Source organism: Podarcis gaigeae (genome assembly GCF_964106915.1).
Source record: "Podarcis gaigeae genome assembly, chromosome: 4".
Lineage (NCBI taxonomy): Eukaryota > Metazoa > Chordata > Lepidosauria > Squamata > Lacertidae > Podarcis > Podarcis gaigeae.
This window is the reverse complement of record NC_139677.1, coordinates 43,797,806-43,819,745: the sequence shown is the minus strand read 5'-3', so window position 1 is coordinate 43,819,745 and position 21,940 is coordinate 43,797,806. Positions and strand designations below refer to the sequence as shown.

General features: G+C 43.4%; 1 protein-coding gene and 1 long non-coding RNA gene across 4 annotated transcripts in view; one reads left to right on the top strand and one right to left on the bottom strand.

The window, feature by feature from the left end:
- SMS (spermine synthase) overlaps window positions 1-18,438 on the bottom strand; it is a 47,509-nt gene extending 29,071 nt beyond the window's left edge. Inside the window, exon 1 of one of the 2 annotated variants that reach the window (XM_083734478.1) lies at window positions 17,911-18,438. In XM_083734478.1, the coding sequence (XP_083590604.1) occupies window positions 17,911-18,358 (448 nt within the window). In that variant the 5' untranslated portion in view covers window positions 18,359-18,438. Of the gene's footprint in view, window positions 1-10,738; window positions 12,976-17,910 lie in introns of those variants that run through there. The other variant, XM_083734479.1, reaches the window with a different exon arrangement.
- On the top strand, window positions 9,810-21,832 carry LOC310842539. 2 transcript variants are annotated; one of them, XR_014563174.1, is made up of 3 exons: window positions 10,178-10,286; window positions 19,021-19,962; window positions 20,071-21,832. It is a non-coding gene; the product is annotated as an uncharacterized lncRNA (long non-coding RNA). The 2 variants fall into 2 exon arrangements; XR_014563173.1 differs by having other exon boundaries at window positions 9,810-10,286; window positions 19,021-21,832.
- Window positions 21,833-21,940: the final 108 nt, after the last annotated feature.

Genomic DNA, 21,940 nt, shown 5'->3' with positions numbered 1-21,940 from the left:
CAAAGTTATTAAGAAATACAATTTATAAGTATTCATTTTATTTTAGTTTTATAACTATAGCTCATCTCTTTTCTTTGTAATCTCCAAGATGTGCTGTTTATCAGAATGCTGCTTGCCACAGAATGCTGCTTGCCACAGAATTTTACTGCATGGCACTTCAGTGTGTTTGTTTATCACTCTGATGATAAAGCTAATAAAATTATAAAAATCAAAAGTTAGCCTGTGTCTGTTTTTAAATGTGGACATACCAAAAACAAGCACAAACACCATTCATTCTGAATAGATCATTCCCTATAAGCATAGTAGTCATATTGTGGTAGGAAAATGTTATGTGGGTCACTCCTAATGGTGGTTGGCAACTTATTCAAAATACTTATCATCACTGTTCCCTTTACTGCATCAGTCCCAAATCACAAAAGACTGGGAGAAGAGGAATGCCTATGTCTAGCGCCTAAAGATATGTAAAGAAGGTGGCAGGCAAGCCTGCCTGGGGACAGCATTCCACAAGCAGGGAGCCACCACAGAAAAGGCCCATTCTTGTGTTGCCAATTTCCAGGGCCTTTATGGAGAACAAAGAAGGAATAACCAGCTGCACACATTTAAGATGGGGGACACCTGGACTGCGAGTAGTACATGCAAAAAGGATCTAGACGCCTTATGAGACCACAACTATCTTCTGTCACATGAAGGATGGAGCAAGCATGTTTTTACATGCTCTGGAGGAACAGGTGAGTGACTAAACAAAACACAAAGACTGCTTATTCAGCAGATATTCAGGGTAATACCTGCATACCACTGGTCTTCAACTAGTGGGCCATGGCCTAATCCAAGGTAGGTTGCAACAGGAATACTACCACTATGCAAAGATATGGTGAAACGTTAAGAAATGGGTCTCCAAATGCATGTTTGGGTTAAAAGTAAGTCTGAAAAAGTTGAAGATACACAGAAAAGCTGACTAATTCCTCAGCACTGTTTGTTCTGCAGAACCGATATGAGTAAGGCTGGAGTCCAGTTTGTCTTGCTTGCTATCTTTCAGAGTTAGCTATGCAACACCTATGCAAATGGGATTACACAAGTTTACGCAAGAAGAATTTGGTAGACTAACAAGCATGACAGGCAAACAAGAGGAATTAACTTCTACAATAGTTTCAGAATGCAGATTGAAGCACACACACAAACTGATCTGAGTTTCAGATTATGATTGTGAGATACTTCTAACACCCGAGAACTTGCTCATCCATTCTTCCTTCCTCACCTCTGCCTTGCAACCATTCTCCCTACTTAATATTAGGATGATGCTTTCTTTTAAAATAGAACCAAACTGCAGAGAGAGGGAGAACAGAGAATATCTCAACCATAAACTACTTGTGATGATACAGAATACTGAAATATGATTCTTCTACAAACGGAGGAAACATGGCCCTCTGTCCCAGAGAAGCTGCAGTTGTGTCTATATACCCAGAGTCGCACAACCTTTAAACCTTCGTAGTACTGTTGATTTTGCTGGGAGCTGAGCTGCTACCCAACTTTGGAATCTGTTTCTTTATAATGATAATAGCAAGCTGGCCAAGATCAACATCCATGTGTCACATCCACATAACACATTAAAAGCACATGGCTTCCTCCAAATAATCTTGGGAACTGTAGTTTGTGAAGGGTGCTAGGTACTGTAGCTCAGCGAAGGATAAGCTGCCATTCCCATGATCTTTTGAGAAAAGCCATGTGTTTAAAATGTACCGTATTTTTCACTCTATAGGACACACTTTTTCCCCTCCAAAAATGAAGGGGAAATGTGTGTGCATCCTATGGAGTGAATGCAGGGGGGGGAGGCAGGCAGGACAAGCCCCCAATCAATCAATCAAAACTTTATTAGCAAAGCCAACAGGCCACAGCTATACAAGAATTAAAAATAGAAATAAGGATAAAAGGGAGAAAAGAACAAGCAAAAGGAGGTCCGTCAGATGAACAAGTCTGTCACTCAGATGGTGGCCCTCAATTTCATAGCTCTTTCGATGTACCTCGCGACCTTCTCTGTTATCTGACTATCCGTATCAGATAAGAGGAAATACAGTGTGATGTCTGGTGAGCGGCCGGGGTTGGAGAGAATGAGTGGAGTAATAATCTCATTCCTTAGGTCTTTGTAAAGGGGGCAGGATAGGAAGACGTGGGACACTGTTTCCGTGTTACCATCTCCACATGGGCAGAGTCGTTTTTCAAATGGAGTCTTTTGGTAGCGACCTTCGAGTACGGCAGAAGGGAGAACATCCCATCTAGCCAATGTAAAGGCACGTCTGTATTTTGGGATGGTTAATTTAAACAAATATGAAGCTGGAGAGTCAAAATGAGAAGGGGGAAAGTAGGTATACCATGGGCACAGTTTCTTTAAGATAGTCAGGTTGTTTTGCCGTTCAATGTCTTTCAGGCGCTGGCCTATTAGACTCTTTGCTTTAATGAGGCCCATTGATAGTAGGGACTGTGAATGCAGACCGCATGTAAGAAGTTTTTGATGCACAGTTTTGAACCACTTGCTTTTGTGGGGGTCTTGCATTACTAGAGGCAGTAGACCAGGTGGATTTAGATTAAGACGAAGCCAGTAGTTGAATGTTCTTTGCCAGGTCTGAGTTTCTACAGATGGAAGGCAGGCCTCGAGTCGTAATGCTGCGTTTGGAACACAGGAGGGGACGCCGAATATCTGCCTTAGGAATTTAGACTGAACAGTTTCAAGACTGGAGCAGTGGTTCCCCGTCCAGATTTGTGCCCCATACAGTAACTGCGCCAGAGGTTTTGCTTGAAAAACTTCAAAGGCTGCTGGGATGTATCTGCCCCCCTTCGTATAAAAGAAGCGAGACAGCATCTTAATACTTTGAGCTGCTTTTTCTTTGGCACATTTTTGATGGACATCCCAGGACCCGGTCGACTGGAAAACGATACCCAGATATTTGAAGGCTTTAACCTGTTCAATTGTCTGGTTATCCATCCTCCAGCTGTACTGTCTGTGTTTCCTTGCAAAAACCATAATTTTGGTTTTCTGATAGTTTATTACCAGTTGCTCTCTCCTGCAGTATGCTGAAAATTCACCTATGAGCCTATTTAAGCCTATTCTTGTTCGAGATAGGAGTATCGCATCATCAGCATACAAAAGTACTGATATTGATTTGTCAGCCAGTTTGGGGGCGTGGAAGTCCGGAGATGACAAACAATTAACCATATCATTGATGTAAAAGTTGAATAAAACTGGGGCCAAGATGCAGCCTTGCTTGACCCCCTTGCAGACAGGAACTGGTCCTATAAGATGGCCATTTGACGAAGTTCTTACATGCAGCACCGTGTCTTTATATAAACAGCTGATCAGAAATAATAGTCTTTTGTCTATACTTGATGTGCTCAATTTATCCCAGAGTCTTGCACGTGGAATTGAATCGAAAGCAGCCTTTAGATCGATAAAGGCTGCATATAGCACCCCACGGGATTTTTTGGCATATTTGTCAATTAAATAGGCTAGGGTGAAGCAATGGTCTATGGTGGACCTGCCTTGCCTGAAACCCGCTTGCTCTTCCGCTAGAATAGCTTCAGTTTCGAGCCAGCTAGTTAGCTTAATATAAAGATGTTTGGCATATAGTTTGCTGGGTATAGGCAGAAGACTGATTGGTCTATAACTCGCCGGGTCTGGCATAGGTCCTTTTTTATAGATTGGAATAACTATTGCCTCAGTCCAACCATCTGGGAGTAAACCCGTTGAGTCAATCCAAGAAAATAAAGACGCCAGCAGGGGGGCCCACCAGCCAATGTTGGACTTCAGAAGTTCGGCAGGGATGTAGTCATTCCCTGGGGCCTTGTTGTTCTTTAATTGTGCGATTAAGTTCTCAACTTCCTTTACAGTTACTGGTGGCCAATGAGGTAGGTCCTCCAATTGAATACATAATTTGTAGTGTTGGGCTTCCTGGTCATAGAACAAAGATTGAAAATGGCGCAACCACTCCATTGGTTCCACTGTACAGATGGAATTAGTACGCTCCTGGTCCAGTAGACCAGATATGGTTCGCCAAAAGCAAGTAGTATCTTTCTCGTGCGATGCCTTAACCAGACTGTGCCATGCGGCTCTTTCAGCTTCCAGTTTCTTTCTCCTTAGTAATTGTTTGTAAGACCTTCTCAGATAAATATAAGCATTAAGTAGGAGGGCAGTCCCTGATTTCCTATATCTCTGGTAGGCTGTTCTCATTTGTCTCCTTGTTTGCCTGCACTCCAGGTCAAACCAGCTAGCTCCGTCCTTTGCCCTCTTTATAGCGGCGCTATGTATCACTGTTGTTAAATGGGATTTCAATCTTTCCAAAAGTAATTTAAAGCGTTCCATAATCGCATCTGCTGAATTGCCTGACACGATAGCGGAGCGAATAAGCTTTAACTCCGCTGACTGAAGAAGGAGGGTTAAATTTTCATTCAGTATTGGGGACCATTTGAGTCTTTTGGGAGCAGGTATACCCAAATTTACAGAAGGTATATATTGTGGCTCGGCAATAGAATAGTCAAAAGGCCGACCTGCAAGCTCTAAAATTAGAGGTAGGTGATCACTCAGAGTATTGTGGCCCACTTGGAACTTCCTTACAAAGCTGTGAGCAAATCTTGAGATTAGAATATAATCTATAACGCTTCCCCCAGCCTTGGAAAAATGGGTATATTCCCCGGGGCGATCCCCCTCTATGTTGCCGTTTAATATCAGCAGTTCCCTCCGTCTGGCAGCCTGCACTAAGCAGAGACCTGAAAAATTACTTCTTCTATCTTTGGACAGTCGTGTCGCACCAATATCCGTCTGTTCTTCAGGGTCCATAAATAGGTTGAAGTGAGTGTATAGACTGTTGTCATCTGTTCCTATACTAGCGTTAAAGTCTCCACACACAATAGTCAGGGCAGACGGGTAAGTAGATTCGAAAGGCTCTAAAAACGCCTCTAGCTCAGCCCAAATAGCCTTGACCGCGGGGTTTTTTTGGCCTGGGGGAATATAGACATTGACCAGCAAAAGAGTAGTTCTCTTGAAGCTAAATAGAGCGGCTGTTGCTAGAGAATTGCAGCTGGGTAGGGCTGTTAGAGAATGCGCCAGCTCCGTGGAAATGAAGCAAACTAGGCCACCACTAGATCTGCCGCCCCTTAAAGATGGAGAGGCAGGCAGGTAGTGGCAGTTATACCCATTGAGAAATATAGGGTCATTCTGCCATGTCTCCTGAAAGAAGATGATGTCAAATTGCTTAAGGTAGCACAAAAATTGTTGGTTGTTTTTCTTGGCGTGCCAACCCGCGATATTCCAAGACAGCACTTTTAGGCCCCGGGCCCTTCGGGGAGCTGGATCTATGTCACCACCACGTCCAGCAATTCTTTGGTGTCTAAAAAAACACACCCATTGGCTCTTTTCGAGGATGACTGCTTGGAGAGAGTGTAATGATCCTCTCTTCTTGGTGATTTGGGGCTAGATTTTGGAGTTGGGGGGGAAGCTAATTCATTCGGAGACAATTTAAGATAGGTGTGCCAGGCGCTTTGAGATTTCACACCTTGATTTGGTCTTACTTTATTGTACATCACAGGGGGCTCAGATTGTAATTCCACGTCTACACATTTAAAGGTGCCTCCCACCGTCCTCCTATCCACTAGACATTTGGGAGATATGGGCTGCACATAAGGGTCCTTCATTGTCTCACCTTGGTTATCCTTTTTTTCTAGTCTGCTTCGAAGTAAATCAAGTCTTTTCAGGATCTCAGTTTGAGCTGGAGAGTGCAGTGACCAGAATCGCTTTATCAGTGAGAGTTCTTCCTCCAAAACGGAGTCCTCACTGTCACACGTGAGAGGCCAGACGCCAGTTGGATGTGGAGCTTCCTTTTTTTCATTTGGCACTGTTTGATGGAGATGATCCTGCTGGAACTTATGCTTTCTATTTTGATGGTTTTGGTGGTTGGTTTTTTCCCTTTTGTGAACTTCCATTCCTATGCCCTTGGGCCCCATCAGAGAGGTTAAAGGTGCTCTATTTTCAAATATTCTTAATAGGACTATTCTTTCTTTTTTGAATAGGTTTTTAGCTCTAAAAATAAAGCTGGCCAGACTATGATCTAAAAAAGTAATCAGTGCTCGTACCGAGCAATCATCTTGATGTAGATACTCTATAGCGGCTATGTCAATTGCTTTTACTACCCCCGGTAAAATGCCACTTATGATGGACAAAAAGTGGTCTATACGGTCCGACCCTGCATAAAATCTAGGCGGTTTAGGGTAATTAGCAAAGACAAGCTTTTGTGGGATTAGGACTAAACTCCATTCTCTTTTGGGACACAACATCTGTCGAGCTTGAGAGGAGTGGTTCCCCTCAATAGCTTGGGTCGCCAGCTCACCTCTGTCTGCAGATTCTGTGCTGGCCATAAGAGGACTCTGGGGCGGTATAACTGTAGATGGATTAGTTCCTTTGTCCCAGCTCGGTGTTGGTTCTTCAAAGCTTGGTTTAGATTCTTTTGTGAGTGTATCTACTTTACGTGTCTCTTTGATGGCACTCGAGTTGGATTTGTTTGTTCCATTTGTAGAAAGGGATGGAAGAAGGTTAAAGAGCTTCTGCCAATATTTTTTACAGGTACGGTGAGATGTCTTAAGCCGCCTTAGGTTTTTCATATTTTTGCTTTTCTTCATCTTAGGCTCGGCTTTTTTCCTCCGGGGTTTGCTGGGGAGTGGTAGATCCGGGCTGGCTAGGGGATTTGTATTCTGGACTGAAGCGCTCACATGTTGTTTGAAATTATCCACTAGGGTCAGGAGAAGCCCGTTTGTTATCGATAAGAAATTTTTGACGTTAAGGAGATCCGTAGAAATCTGGTATAAGCCCCCAAAAGCCACACACAAACTCCGTGCGGCTCTTGCAGACTTTTCCTCAGGAGGGACAAGGGACTGACGCAGCCAGTCAGTCCCTTCTCCCTCCTCGTAAAAAAGCCCACAGGAGCCGCACACTCCTTAAAGGGTGCACGGCTCCTGTGGGCTTTTGCGGGAGGTGGGGGTATTCCCATAGCCCCGCGACCCTCTCCCGGCTGCGCACCTTTCCGCTGCTCCCCAACCTGCTCTTTGGGGCTGGCGGTGGGCTTCCCCCCGCCAGCCCCAAAGAGCAGGTCAAAAGGAACCTGAAGCCTGGAGAGCGAGAGGGGTTGGTGCGCACCGACCCCTTTCACTCTCCAGGCTTCCAAGGTAGCTGCCTGAAGGCGACTGAACGCACCTTGAATGGCACCTTGTTTTAGAGGGGGGAAACAAGGGGGGGAATTCTCCCCCTCTCTGCGCAGCGCCTCCTGCTGCTTCGCTGAAGGGGCGCTGGGCAGAGAGGGGGAGATTTTTTTTTTCTTGTTCTCCCCCCTCTAAAACAAGGTACGTCCTATTGTCCGGTGCGTCCTATAGAGTGAAAAATACAGTATGTTGTCACCATTTGAGTACCCCAATAAAGCTGCCAGTTGTTTTGTTGATCTTTGTTCTAAGCTAGTATTTTTTCCCATTACACACATATGTGTATATGATAGCAGAACTAGATTGTCATTAAAAGAACACTGATTTAGTTGGATCAGGGAAGTAGTAAGAGTCTTCTCAGATTCAAATTCCCACTCAGTCATGAAACTCACTGTGTGACCGTGGGCCAATAGCTCTTTCAGAGCCGAATTCACAATTTACATCACTGGTTAGTTTTGAGAATAAGGAATGGGGGATCAGACCAGGGTGGGGTATGGACAATGCCTTGAGCTCCTTAAAGAAAATGAGAGAAAGAAAAATGTAGCAAATATGAAAAAAAAAATCCCCATACTTTCCTTGAATTTTGCTGCAGTCAACAAGCAATATTGTCAGGTATTTATTTAATTAATATACGACCTTTCTCCCGCTTCAGGGCCCAAGATGGCTCACAACATGAACTAAAACACATACAGCTGAAATGCAAAAAAACAACCCTAAAAAACATCTAAATACATGTTATACTTTTTTTAAAAAGAAAACAATATGGTAACCAAGTTACCATATTAAAAACAGCACTGAATCAAAACAACTTACAACCACAAAAGCAAAAGAAAATATACAGCACAGATCATTAAAAGTTCTTGCCACACCATACTGTTAGTGGCCAAAGGCCTGTCTAAAAAGCATATTTCCCTACGAGCGGAAGGAAAGCATAGAGGGAGCTAGCCTTGCCTCTTGTGGAAAGGAGTTCAACAATCTGAGAGCAGCCACTGACAAGGTAAGGCATAACAGCAGTGCTCCTACGTGTCACATAGGAATTAGCAAAAATGGTTCTGTAACTGGAAGGCTTAGGTAACTCACTTGCACCTAGAGCTAAGCTAGTTATATCAGGCACACCAGATATAAATTTGTATTATAAGGTGTGCTGCCTGAGCTGCATCAGTACAAAACTCTACCACTGGGATTCAAAGATCTGCTTAGCTTTAAGAGGCGTGCTGATCCTGCAAATTTTTTTATCTTTAGCCCCTAAAATGGTAGACCCCAATGCCATATAACAAACCACCTCTGGAATTTCCAATTAAAAAAACAGTGTTTGCCAGCAGAAATGAGAGCTGTAGTTCGGAGGGATGGGGTTCTAAAGTTCCCTTGGGCTCACACAGAACTAGTTTCCCAGTTCTTTGAATCCCAGCCTATGCATATCACAACTATGCACACCTTTGATTCAAAAATGAGATTAGCACAGCAACTGAAGCAAGCCCATGATTGCCCAATTACAAAATGGAGCAGCTTCATTTTCCTGTAGTGCAAATAATCTATAGGATTATTTATACCTCTACATGTAAAATAAAAAAAAAATCCTTCCAGCAGCACCTTAGAGACCAACTAAGTTTGTTACTGGTATGAGCTTTGTGTACATGCACACTTCTTCAGATCTATATACCTAGATAAGTGATGGTAGTGTGATGAAGAAGTGTGTACATGCACACTTCTTCAGATCGATATACCTAGATAAGTGATGGTAAATTGCAGATTAAGGTCCCACCCTCCAAAGCAAGCCCCATGAGCACACCTTCTGCTTCCAAGTAAACGATAAATGGATATAGCAGGAGAAGCATCACTACTCAAGAGCCAGAACTGACCTGATTCCTTATTTATGCAAGTGCAATCCTTTACACTACAAATGTACAGTGCATCATTTGCATTAACAGCTGCCATTCACTCACATATAAATAAAAAAGCTACTGCACTTGAACAACTGAGACGAAACATGCCCATTACCATAAAAGTTGCTTTGTACACTTTCCTCCATACATGCACTCTCCATAACGTGTTGGTAGCAAATTAAGGGTTGACCATCCTCCCAAATGCCATTAAAACTGGCATGCTCAAAAGACTGAATGCCACTTTTGGAGCTGCTAGAGGGTTTTCAAAATCATTATAGCTCAACTGTTCCGAACATCTGAAACACAGGTTATAAACTAATTTACTGTAATAACTATGTGGGCAGTAAACTCTTAATTGCCAAATAAAGATTTGAGAATAATGGTCATAAGCTCCACAGCTAGTTCCTTTTAACCCTTAATAAGGGTTGGAGGAATGCAAAACAAAACGCTCCTGATTTCTTTTTTTTTTGCAACTTAACAACAGAGGACTCCCAATATAAGACACTTCCTGATCTTTCATTTCCTGCTAGGTTTTTTCCTCCCTTTTTGAAAAAGTTATCATTAACACAGAGGCCCTTCCCCAATATCAATCCATTGAACTCCACTTTTTCTCCCTGGGCCCCGATTTTCCATATCAATAGATCACTTCCTTTCACAATCATCAGGATTACTGGAGAAAATAAGGTGAATAACCTTCGTCACTGTCAGCACAGCTGCAAAAGCAAAAAAAAAAAAAGTCACCGCCTAAGGGACAGATTAAGGTCACGCATGCGACTACAAGGCGTGCACGATCATCCCTTCCTCGAAAATTCACAGGCGCATACTTTTAAAAAGCCAGTTACAAAGTCAATTTTGCAAGCACGGGCAAGCAATTTAATAATTTTTATGTATGCAAAGAGAGCGTGCCCCCGGGGGGGGGGACGGTACGGAGACAGAGAATCGAAAAAGGCCCTTGCTGGTCTATTTTCGGATGCAGAGTGTCGATCAGAGCCTGTGCCCAGGGAAATGAATGGAGAGAAATTGCATGCGGTGGAGGGGGGGAGAGAGAGAAATAAAGCACATGCGGCGGGGGAGGGGGGCGAAGAAATCTGTATGGCTGGAGAAACAGAAGAGCGGGGCTGAGCTTCAGGGAATCTGCATATATGAAGGGGAGGAGCTGCAAAGACGAAGGTTAGAAAATAATACGGGAGGGGGAAATCCCAACATGGGGAGGCCGAAGGCTGCGGCTGAAGGCGCAAAAGTTGGCGGCAAAAGGGCTCCCGGTTGAGCCCGGGCAAAACGCGGGCATGTGCGGCACAGCTTCGGGGGTCAGCGGGAGGGGAAGGCGCCCGGCGCGGCTTAGTCAGCAAAGGCAGTGGCCTGCGCCCAGCAGCCGCGGCTGCTCCTGACGGTGCAAAGAGGAGCAGCTCGGGCCTGCAGCAACGAGCCATGGCTGTGCATGAGAGGAGAGGCACCGCAACGGCGCCCGCCCGCCCGCCCAGCCAGCCACTCTGCCTTCCTTCGCTGCAGGAGCCTCTTCCTTCTCCCCCCCCCCCCCGAAAAATAAAAGGGTGGAAGCGCGGGGTCGGTCTCGCCGGCCGGGGTTAGGGTGGGCAGGGGAAACCCCGAGCGAGGCGCCTCACCTGTGGCGCTGAGCATGAAGTCGAGGGTGCTGTGTCGCGCGGCTGCCATAGTGAGGTAGAGCCCTGTGCCATGCCTGGTGGAGCGGCCGTGGCTGCTGCGCTGCGAGTGCCACCGAGTGTGTGTGTGTGTGTGTGTGTGTGTGTGTGTGTTACGCACGCGGGGTTGAGGCCGGGGTTGCCGCCGAGCGGGGAGAGCCCGAAGGGGAGGGGCAGCCTGGCTGGGAGCGAATGAGTCGGCGATGGGGGGGGGGGAGAGGGAGAGGGAGGCAAAAGCAGAGAATTGGCTGCGACTCCTCAGAGCCAGGACGGAGAGGTGGCCGCCCTCGCTGATTGCTCGCCGCCTTGCTTGCTTGCTCGCTCGCTCGCCCGGCCGCCTCCCTCGGGGAGCGCGGAACCGCAGGCGCTTTGCTCAGGAGTTGTTGCTATTGTGTGAGCAAGGCGGGCTTTGCTAAGGCGGTAGCCGCTGAAACGGCCTCGCGGTTTACATTCGCCAAGCCCGCCCAAAAGCTGCTTGTCAGGTTGGGGGGGGGGTTAGGTGAAAAACAAGCTATTGGTGGGGGACGACGACGACTAGGAAACTGCCCAAGCTTGGGTTGTTGTAACTTATTTTAAAAGCTCCCAAGAGGAAAAGAGTGCAAGCTTTTGAATCGCACAGGACTCCTTGCCAAGCCCATTAGGATTTTCACACTAGTACTCTAACACCAGGTCAGCCCCTTATTCCCAGCCCCATGGCCCCTCTCACCCTCAGCTCCCTTATCTCTGCCCCCATGCCTTTTTTACTTAGCGTTTTCATTTCTGATGTTCAGTCATTACAAAATAGAAGTTCCCATGTTCAAATAGAGATCTAGGTTACTGTGTGTTTGGGTGGGTGGGTATTTATTTGATAGGACACGTTGAATTGTAGAAGTTTCAGTGGTTGCCTCATGTCTCCTGCTTTTGGAAATTACTCAGCAACCAGTTCCAAAAATGAGCTTCAAGTAGCTTGAAAGCTGGTGTTTTAACAAAGTTTGTTGAGCAGAATTTTCTTAGGGGGACGCAGCAACTGTAGGAGAAAAGCTCTACGTGGTAGTAAGCCACCCAACCACAGCAGTTAGCGTAATTCCAGCAGAAAATACACTTCCAGGCCTACTGGTCATAAGCCTGTAACACAGAAAGGAAAATCTGCCATCTTTTCCTTCTGTGTAGTTGAAAACAAAGCCTAACAGCATGTGACTTACCCAACATACTGGCCAGGTATGGCAGGCCCACCAGGGACTAGTGAATGCCCAAACTAATCCTGTCCTAACCCTGTTTATCTGGAAGTAAACCCTGCTGAATTTAATAGGACTTGCTTCTGAATAGACTTGGTTAGGATTCTGCTGAACCACTCTCACAACTGGGTTAGTTTAAAAAATGAAACTGCTACTGCAAAACCAGCATAATGAGCAAATCAAAGAGCTAATGCTAACACAATATTTCCCAGAAATGAGGTGATTCAGCATCCAAACTAAGGCAACAAAACAGATCCTATTTTAAAGGGTCTATTCCTGCATATCCAATGATTTTCTTTTGAACAGCCATTCCTAAAATCCTCTATCCCTTTGGTGTGGAATGTTTGTGTGTCTCATCCCTGAAAGCCACATTTATTTGTGCCCACACAGTGCTAATTTCCCTTCCAAGCCTACTCCCTCAAAACAGGCCTCCGCTATTATCAATCTTTTTTTGTCCCTCTTAGCTTTTAGAAGGCTGCTCCTCCCTCCTGAAAAAAAATCCTGAATCTAATCACTGAGGAATACTTCCAACATTGTTTTAGAAAGCTATGACAGTACTCTTGGGAGCTGCATTCTTGTCTAAGAATTGAAATAAAAAGTTTGGTGCAGAAAACAGGAAAGGGTGAGGACAGAAACTTAACACTTTCTTCACCTGCCACTTTTGCAGCTTCCACAGAGAAAGCTTTTTAAAAAATTAAGTCTTACAAACATGTATCTTGAATTCCACAGTCAGTTTGTGGGAAAAGTAACTGGGTGGGGGGAAAGGTTAAGCATCCCCATCCCTACCGCATTACCTCTACATGGCAAAGCAAAAAAAAGCAGAGTCTCATAGCTTTGGTTTATTGATTTGCACATAACATTGACTTAGAGGCACACAAGAACATGCAGCCAGAACTTACTGAATGCACACAGAAAGCCTCTGTGCACATATGGGTCTCTGTATTCACTATAGTGTCTATGCCTGTGAGTGGACAGAGCTGCCCCTGTCATTTAAGTGAAGGGAGAAGTCTGCACATGTTTACGCAACAGTTGCTGTGCACTGAACAACCTACCAAACTCTTGTTTATTGTAGCTTTGGATTACGTCCAGTGCTCAAAGTGGGGTGCAGGGGGTGGGGAATGAGAAGAGTGTCAGCTGTGAAATCTTTTTTTTTTTTACAGTGCATTCTTTAGGAATAAATCCCACTGAGTATTTTCTGCCAAGTAAGTGTGCATAGGACTGCCTTCTCAACCTGCAATCCTATACCCATATAGGGTATGTATGGAGCTTATTTGTGAGTCATTCACAGCATTTCATTGTAACGCTGCAGTCCTACACACTTACTTGGGAGTGAACTCAACTGAAAACAATTGGACTCTATTGTGGGTAAACATGTATAGGTTGGCACTGTTGGTGGCTTTTTGCAAAAAAGAGTGATCTTCCTCAGTGTAACCAAGTAGGATGGGTTTAAATCTACCTGAAAAGAAGTGGGACAGCATCCTATCCCACTTTATTCTTACTTTGCACACTGATTTATATCAGAACTATGATACATATGTGCAATACATATGTGTGGCACTGGGCCAGTTCACAAAGAAGGTTTAGTACATGTACCCTGTATATACACCATCACTTAACAATATGTTCTGGTTAGATTACTGCAACACGTTATATGTAGAGCTGCCTTTGAAGATGGTTTGGAAACTTCAGCTGATGCAGAATTCAGTGGTCAGGTTGCTCACCAGGGAAAGACAGTTTGAGCGTATTACGCCAATCCTGGGCCAACTGTACTGGCTGCCAATTAGCTTCCAGGCTAAGCTCAAAGTGCTGGTTTTGTACCTATAAAGCCTTAAATGGCTCAGGACTGCATCTCCCTTTATAAACCAACCTGAATTCTACAGTCATAATCTGAAGCCCTTCTTGGTGTGTCTCCTCCACAAGAGGTCCTGAAGGTGGCAGAATGAGAATGGGCCTTTTCTGTGTTGGCTCCCCATTTCTTGAATGCTCTCTGCAGGGAGGGTTGCCAGGCACCATTATACACCTTTAGGTGCCAGGCCTTCTATGGCCTTCTAAATGTTTGGGGCGGGGTGTTATTGTTTTAACTCTTTATTTTGTGATTTTATCCTGTGAACTGCAAAATGCTTTTATCCGAGTTACAAAGCTGAAGGGCAGTATATAAATATTAGTATTATTATTAATAATAATATTTTGCCATTTGCACAGAGACCTTAAATAGTTCATCTGGGCATACTACCATATGTACACAGTATAACATCTTGCTACATATGCAATCACTATGCACACCATATCCTGTGTGGAAGGTACGTGTATTCAGAGAAGCTGGCTTTGTTTCACTGAAGTCAAAGGCATAACAGTTCCATAATTAGCACTTTAGTAATTATGTTGCAGTGGAAATAAATAAGCAGACCTCCATTAACTTTAATAGTATCGGAGCAGGCCCTGCATCAACGTGGTTTTGTAGGCTTAGGGATATTAAAACAGCACTAGTAAATATTTCTACAACTAGCAAGTTTCTAAATCTCTTCTGCAAGATGTGCCATGAGGCTTTGTTTGTGCATGTTTAAGACTCCCTATATAACATACTTTTAGACGTTGCCATTAGTGAGTAATACATATTGGCACCTACAACTCATGCAATATTCATTCTTGCAGGGATGGCGTCAGCACTTGGCATCCTTGGGCTGCTGCAAGGTCCACAATGATGCTTTCCATGCCACACACACACACCCATAACATTGTTTCTGGTCCAGCACTCTGAGGTAGGGCTAGAACCAGGAACCTTTTAACTTTTGATCATTGTAGGAAATTAAAAGGGTAGCTAGATCCAGCTGCCTGGTGCCATTTTGACCAGCTAGATAAGCTTGCGCTCTTACAGTTGTTTTAACTGAATGTTTTTATTTGTTTTTAGTTTTTATCTGTTTTAATTATCAGTTTTGTTTTTTATCCACTTAATATTCTATTCTCTGACTGCTGGTCTATGACTGTAATAAACTGATTGATTGATTGATTGATTGATTGATTGATTGATTGATTGATAAGCTTGCCAGGGCCTGCTGACAGAGACATGCCCCCCCCCCCGAGATAACCCTTTGCCTGGGCAACCACCAAACTTGGAGCTGACTCTCCCTCCCCACAATGAATCATAATTCCCAATTTTTAGTATATGTGCTGCCGAAGCGAGCACCATAATTTCCATATTTCCAGGTTTCATTTTTTAAAAAAGTAAGTTCCTAGCATTTGTAGAACCTGAGATACAAGGGGAAACATGCCGGTACTTTTCTCATTTTTTTGTGAGAAGCAAAACTCCAAACCTTCAGTTTTTCATTACCCTTCACCCCTAAATAAATTATTGTGAGCACCCATATTCATATATTGTTGCACACATAGCATAATATGCTGTACCACTGAGCTACAGACCTTCTGATCCACAATTCCTTAGACCAGAGGTGTGAAACCTAGGGGTCAGATAGGAGAAACCTGCTTCCTGGAAAAATTGGCACCTTTATCCTACAACTGCCATATGAACATTCTGGGGTTCAAGGCATGCACATGTACATTGCACATGTGGGTCTTGTAGGTGCTACACTTGGTATCCTATCAGCGAAAAACCTGTTCAGAAATGCCTAAGGCTGGGCCTGCATGAACCTTTCACCCTGAAAACGAACTGACAGAAAACTGCATTGTTCAAGTAGAGTCACCTTGAAAGTTGCTATGTTCATTAACAATATGCCAGAAGCTTGACAAGGTTTTACCCGCTGTTCATGTGAACCCAACTGACCCTAAGAGTCTTGACTTTTAATTAACAGAGTTTTGGAATGATAAAAGTGCATCAGTTTGTTACAGACCTTGTTAAGTAGTTATAAGCACAATTGAAAGTCTAAAACTCTAGTTCAGTTGAGCGCTGGATATTTATTTCCGCCTGATATATTACTGTACTTTGGAAGCACATTAGACTAGCATATTTTCTTTTTAAAAATGGCTCCAGGGCTGTTATTTTAAAAGGCAGATATAATTGTGCTGTGACCCAGAAGAAGGCTTCAGGCCCTGCTCACAGCAGACATGTCTCTGCCATCCACCATTTCTGCTGATTTGTTACAGCTCTGACTGCATGTTGTTACATGAAGTGCCATTGGCTTAAGCAGGCTGGGAAGCTTCTTCATTATGGTTTGGGCCCATTAAAACAATAAAAAATGTAGCATTTACTTATGCTATGATGAGAGATAAAAGAATCAAAATTAAATTAGGTGGTTTGGGTCTTTTGAAACGTAATTTGTAGTATTCCCCATCTAAAATGTTTGGGATGTGTATACATAAAGCTTTTCCTGAAGAGCCCAACCCTCATAACCTTCCCTGCTTTTGCTATCAAATGCCAGCTGGAAAGAAGCCTGACACCACTTGAAGATGCCTGGACTTGGACCTTATTACAGTGCAGCTGCTTTAATTTGCTTACAAATTCTTTCCTCTGTCTGCACAGTCTTGTTTCTATTGATAGCTGTTTTATTGGTGTTTGCTGGGGGGGGGGGGTTCGTTTTTTGTTTTACAGCCTTAAAAAAACACTTTGAGAGCCTTATTTCAGCATAAATTCTTTCTATAAATGCTTAAAGTTCAAATTGGGAACCAATGGCCCTCCAGAGGTTGCTGGAATGCAACTCCCATCCCATTCCCCCCCACCTCCCGATCATTGGTTGTTCTGGCTGGGGCAATTGGAGTTCAACAACATCTGGAGGGCCACAGGATCACCACTTTGGCTTTAAAGTCTTCCAGAGAGAGAGTATATTTATCAGTTGAGTAGGAACCAAGAACACCCCAGCACTCTCTACTTTACACACTGATGGAAAACCTAAGAGGTTATGACAACAACATAGAGGTGGAGTAGGTTTCTCAGGTACACTAGGTCTTTCAAGACCATACATGGATTTTCTAACTTTAGTTTGAGCATGAAAAGCAATAAAAAAGCTAGTGCAGATATGGGAGATCACAGTATATAATGTGCTCTTCTTATATGACCCCTAATAGGGAGCAGGCCAAGAAGAAAGTACTGTACACTGTTCCAGAGATGCCTATAAAACAAGGAGAAAGAAGCGGGAGAAAACAAGCTTGTTCCATCCTGCATGCGACAGCCCTTTAGATATTTGAAGATGACTATTATACCCCCTCAGTCTCCTTATTGCCAGGCTAAACATACACAATTTCATCAACTGTTCTGCATAATCAGGGATGTGGGGGAGGGGGAGCTGAGAGGGCCATCGCCCCGGGCAGTTTTTCCACTTGTACTACTAGCAAGCCAGGTGTCCCCCATCTTATATTTGTGCAGCTGGTTCTTCCTGCCTATGTGGAAAAACTGACATTTGTCCCTATGGAAATTCATTTTGCTAGTATTGGCCCAGTGCTTCAATCTGTTCTCCCAGATCTGTCTTCGATAGTATTGGCTACCCCTCCCAGTTTGGTGTCATCTGCAAATTTGACGAGCATCCTCTCCATACCTTCATCCAAGTTGTTTATAAAAATGTTGGACAAGACAGAACTCTGCGGCACCCCACTTGTCACTTTCCCCTAGAATGACGAGGAACCATTAGTGAGCACACTTAGAGTTTGGTCAGTCAACCAGCTACAAATTGAACAGTTACCTTATCCAGTTCACATTTTACCAGGTTCTCCACAAGAATATCATGGGGGACTTTGTCAAAAGCCTTACTGAAATCAAGATACACTATGTCCACAGCATTTCCCTGATCCACCAAGCTTATGTATATCAAGAAATCACAGCATCCTTTTCACACGGTTTAATTATCTGTTCTAGGACCTTTTCTGGCATCAGTGTCAAGGTGACCAGTCAGTAGTTACCTTGGTCTTCTCCCCACCACACCACCTTTTTGAAGTTGGGGACAACATTTGCTTGCTTCCAGCCCACAGAGACCTCACCTGTTCTCCAAGAATTCTCAAAGATTGTAGGCAGAGGCTCTGAGGTGACATCTGCAGGCTCCTTTAGTACCCTTGGGTGCAGCTCATCAGGCCCTGGAGATTTGAAATTGTTTAAAGTAGCTAGGTGTTCCCTTACCACCTCTTTTCCTACTTTGAGGTGCAGCTCCCTCCATGCATCATGTATTCTGTTATCACCAGGTTGGGCACTGCTTTCCTTTTGGGTGAAGACAGAGGCAAAGTAGGTGCTGAGCAGTTCTGCATTCTCTCTGTCATCCAGTAGCATTTCTCCATCTTCACACTTGCTCTTCCTCTTGCTTTGAACAGAGCTAAAGAAACCTTTTATTATTATTCTTAACCTCTCTACTCCTTGCTTGTTCTTCTCCTTGCTATAAACTGGTGCAATTCTATAGTGACTATTGAGGTGATATCCCCACCCCAATAATTGCATTGTGGCTCAGGTGAATCAACAATGTTTCAAATTACCGTACTCAGCAGTTTTTGAAAATGAGGCCTTTGCAGAGCTGCCACACTTCTTAGGTATGGAAACAAGCCATTAAAGTGGAGATCTGTTTGAAATAAATAAAAAGCTTTACCACATATTTTTAAAGTCTTCAAACGGTTTCCTCAGAATGTTGTTACACTACTATTGTGACTGTTTAGCGTACTGTGACAGTGGGGGGGGGGAGAGAGAAAATCAAGATAAAAGCTGATCAGGAGTTAAATGGGAAAGGGAATGGTTTCCACCTGTTGTATTATTTATCATTTTATTTTGCTTTTTGTTTGTTCAACATGCAGTTCAGTAAGCGGCTGCTTGAGGGGACTGCTTTTTGATTTTACTTTTAAGGAGCCAGTGAAGCTGTGTAGAATTCACCATCTGTGACCCTGCAGGGAATTTTGGAATGTGTCGCTTAGGTCATACAATATAGGCACTTGGCGGTGAAGTGTATTAGTGGAAATGTCTGTATTCAAAAATAAAGAGACTGTCCCTCTCTGTCTCCCGTATGTTGCAGCTTTTATGCGGCACATTGTAAGCGGAGGCCCTTTCTATATATTGGATTGACTATAGTTGCTAATTAATACAATCTCAAAACTTTTCTTCAAAATCTATAGCTTCATCAGATTGGAAGATCAATCCACAAGAAGCAGTACTGCAAGTAAGGATTAGAAACAACGATCAAGCCATTCGATGCAAAAGTCATCAGCATAAACAATGTTTTCGCAATGCTGCTAAACTCTATATACTGGAACAAATGCCAATTCCATACCAACAAAGCTTAAGTGAATTACACCAGATGTGGTGAGCCACAAGACCAAGTAAAAAAGGTTGCTAGAAGGGGAGCATTATTCAATGATACATCTATGTCTCTGAAAAGATGAACTGTAACAGACGGTTATGGTTTAGGGTTTTAATGAATATGGAAACAAGTTACAAGGGATTCAAATGAAGATTTCAAGTGGGAATCAAGCTGTAGTTTTGCAATGCAGCTAAGTAACGAGGACTATAAGAGCAATATGCCATCATTTGCCATAAGTCCAAACAGCCAAGCTAAAGAGTTATTTAATTTTCGGGGGGAGGGGGAGTTTCTTACCAGTCCTATGAGTTGCCTCCTACTAGGCCACACAGAACAGAACCACAGATATCAACATAACTAATTCCAGGGTGCATCTATTCCAGTAGGAAATTCTGAAGTCCAGAACTCTTAAAGACAACACCCCATGGCCTTGCCCCGATATTCATATACCTTCTAAGTCTATACACAACAGAAACAAACCTTTTACCACGGCAGACAATATGGCTTCAATACCAAGCCAGCTTTCCCCCCTTCTCTCTCCCCACTTCCCCTTTACTTACCATTGAGCCTGATGAAGAACTCTGGTACACTCAAAAGTTTGCTCACAATATTGTGACGTTTTGGTTGTTCATCTTCAAAATAGTTTATTTTTATCTTATTTTGCCAGCCACTTGTTTCTCAGCCTAATCTACCACACAGGGCTATTGTGGGGATAAAATGGAGAGAAGAATCATGTCACCTTGATTACTTTGGAAAAAAGGTGGGAAGTAATAATAATAATAACAATAATAAAAACTTGGGGAAAGACTACATGGGAGGAGTGAACAAAACTTCATTCAACCCTTAATCTCTTTACTATTTGTTTAAGAAATCTGCACTATTAAAACTAAACTACCCCAGATTTCCTGAGAGTCCCATGGGCTGCAAGAAGATAAAACCTATCCATTCTTAAGGAAATCATCCCTGAGTGCTCACTGGAAGGACAGATCGTAAAGCTGATGCTGCAATACTTTGGCCACCTCATGAGAAGAGAAGACTCCCTGGAAAAGTCCCTGATGTTGGGAAAAATGGAGGGCACAAGGAGAAGGGGATGACAGTGGACGAGATGGTTGGTCAGTGTTCTCAAAGCTACTAACATGAGTTTGACCAAACTGCGGGAGGCAGTGGAAGACATGCTCTGGTCCATGGGGTCACGAAGAGTCGGACACGACTAAACAACAACAACCCCAGATTTCAGCCATATACAAATAAAGCACAATGCTAGGTTTCTTTGCAAAAGGACAAGTAATTTCCAGATTTCTAAACTACAGGCCTAAGCAAAGCTTTGGTCAACAGCCACATGTGACCTGCAGGGCTAATGGCAGTCTCCAAGGGCAGTGTGAAGAACCAACTAAATGCTGTTTAATCATTCCATTCCTTTCAGCCTCTATAAACCTTTCACAGGATTGGATATATTTCTACACCCCATACATACCTCCAGCATCACCACCTTTCAAGAGCAGTACAAAAAGCTGCATATTCCAATTCCTGCCTCTAGCAAGATTCATAAAATTCATAACCCAAAGAAGGGAATTGCCACTTGGCTGGTCAATCACTTTCACAGGAGCCCAGGGACTTTTTGGAAACTGGTCCTTGCCCAGGGGGACGAAACCAAGATAACACTGGGGAAACAGATAACTTATCAACTCTCATCGCTAATCAATCACCTTGATCAATCTGGGCAGCTAGTGCGTCAGCTTTTAGTATTCGTGTAATTTAAACCTTGACTATTGGAGCAAGGAAACCCTACGATCAAGCCCAGCTGTCTTCAAAACCGACCAACAAAATATTCTCCCTTTGGCATTCAGAGTGATAAAGAGACCACTGGACATGTTAAATAGCATAAGAATCTGGTACCGGACAGCAGGAATTAAGAGCAGATGGCCATCAGATCACTGTCAAGACTTGCCTCCCAGCAGGAAATGAATTATTTAAAGCTCCATGCATTCTCATCTGGGAGGAAGCCGCAATGAATCCACTAGGACTTGCTTCCAAGTAAATATGGTGTTCTGCTTAAATCTGCCCAAGGACACAGTGGAGATGACAGGTTTCACATAATATTCTTAGCATTTCTTCATAATTTAAATTCAGTTTGCACATTTGGTTGACAGTGATTCTATTGCAGTTAAGTTTCTCTCCTGAGCTTCCCTCATCCACCATAGTGACACAGATGTGAGCAGACAGGATCGAAGCTTGAAAAGCAGTTTTAAATCTTGCATTATTCAAAGTATGTCAACTGCTTAGTGAAACTAGTTAATTATTGAAACTCCTTTGGATAGCTAGTTACTGCTTGGGGCCAGGAGAACAATTACATTCTATCTGCAGCAGACATAGTTTCTTTTAAGTGAGTTGCAAGGTCAAATATCTAAGATTATTAGAGAAGGCAGATACACCATTTCAAAGTGTCTTTTGTCTGCAAAACCTTCTATGAATCAAAGAGAGAAGGTTAATTACTTTGTTTTTCAGGAAAGCTGCAGTTCCATCATGAATGGTATAACATAGCAGAGAACACACTCTCTCTCTCTCTTTACTTTCTCAAAAGAATGGAGTTTCCATTTATTTTTTTAAAAATAAAAACCCTGTCATTTAAACTGTTTGACCTCCACCATTTTACTAAATCATGAGAGCAGGAACCCCACCACTAAAACAGAATAACTGTAATTTACACCAGTATTCGCATGCGTATTGAATATTACCTC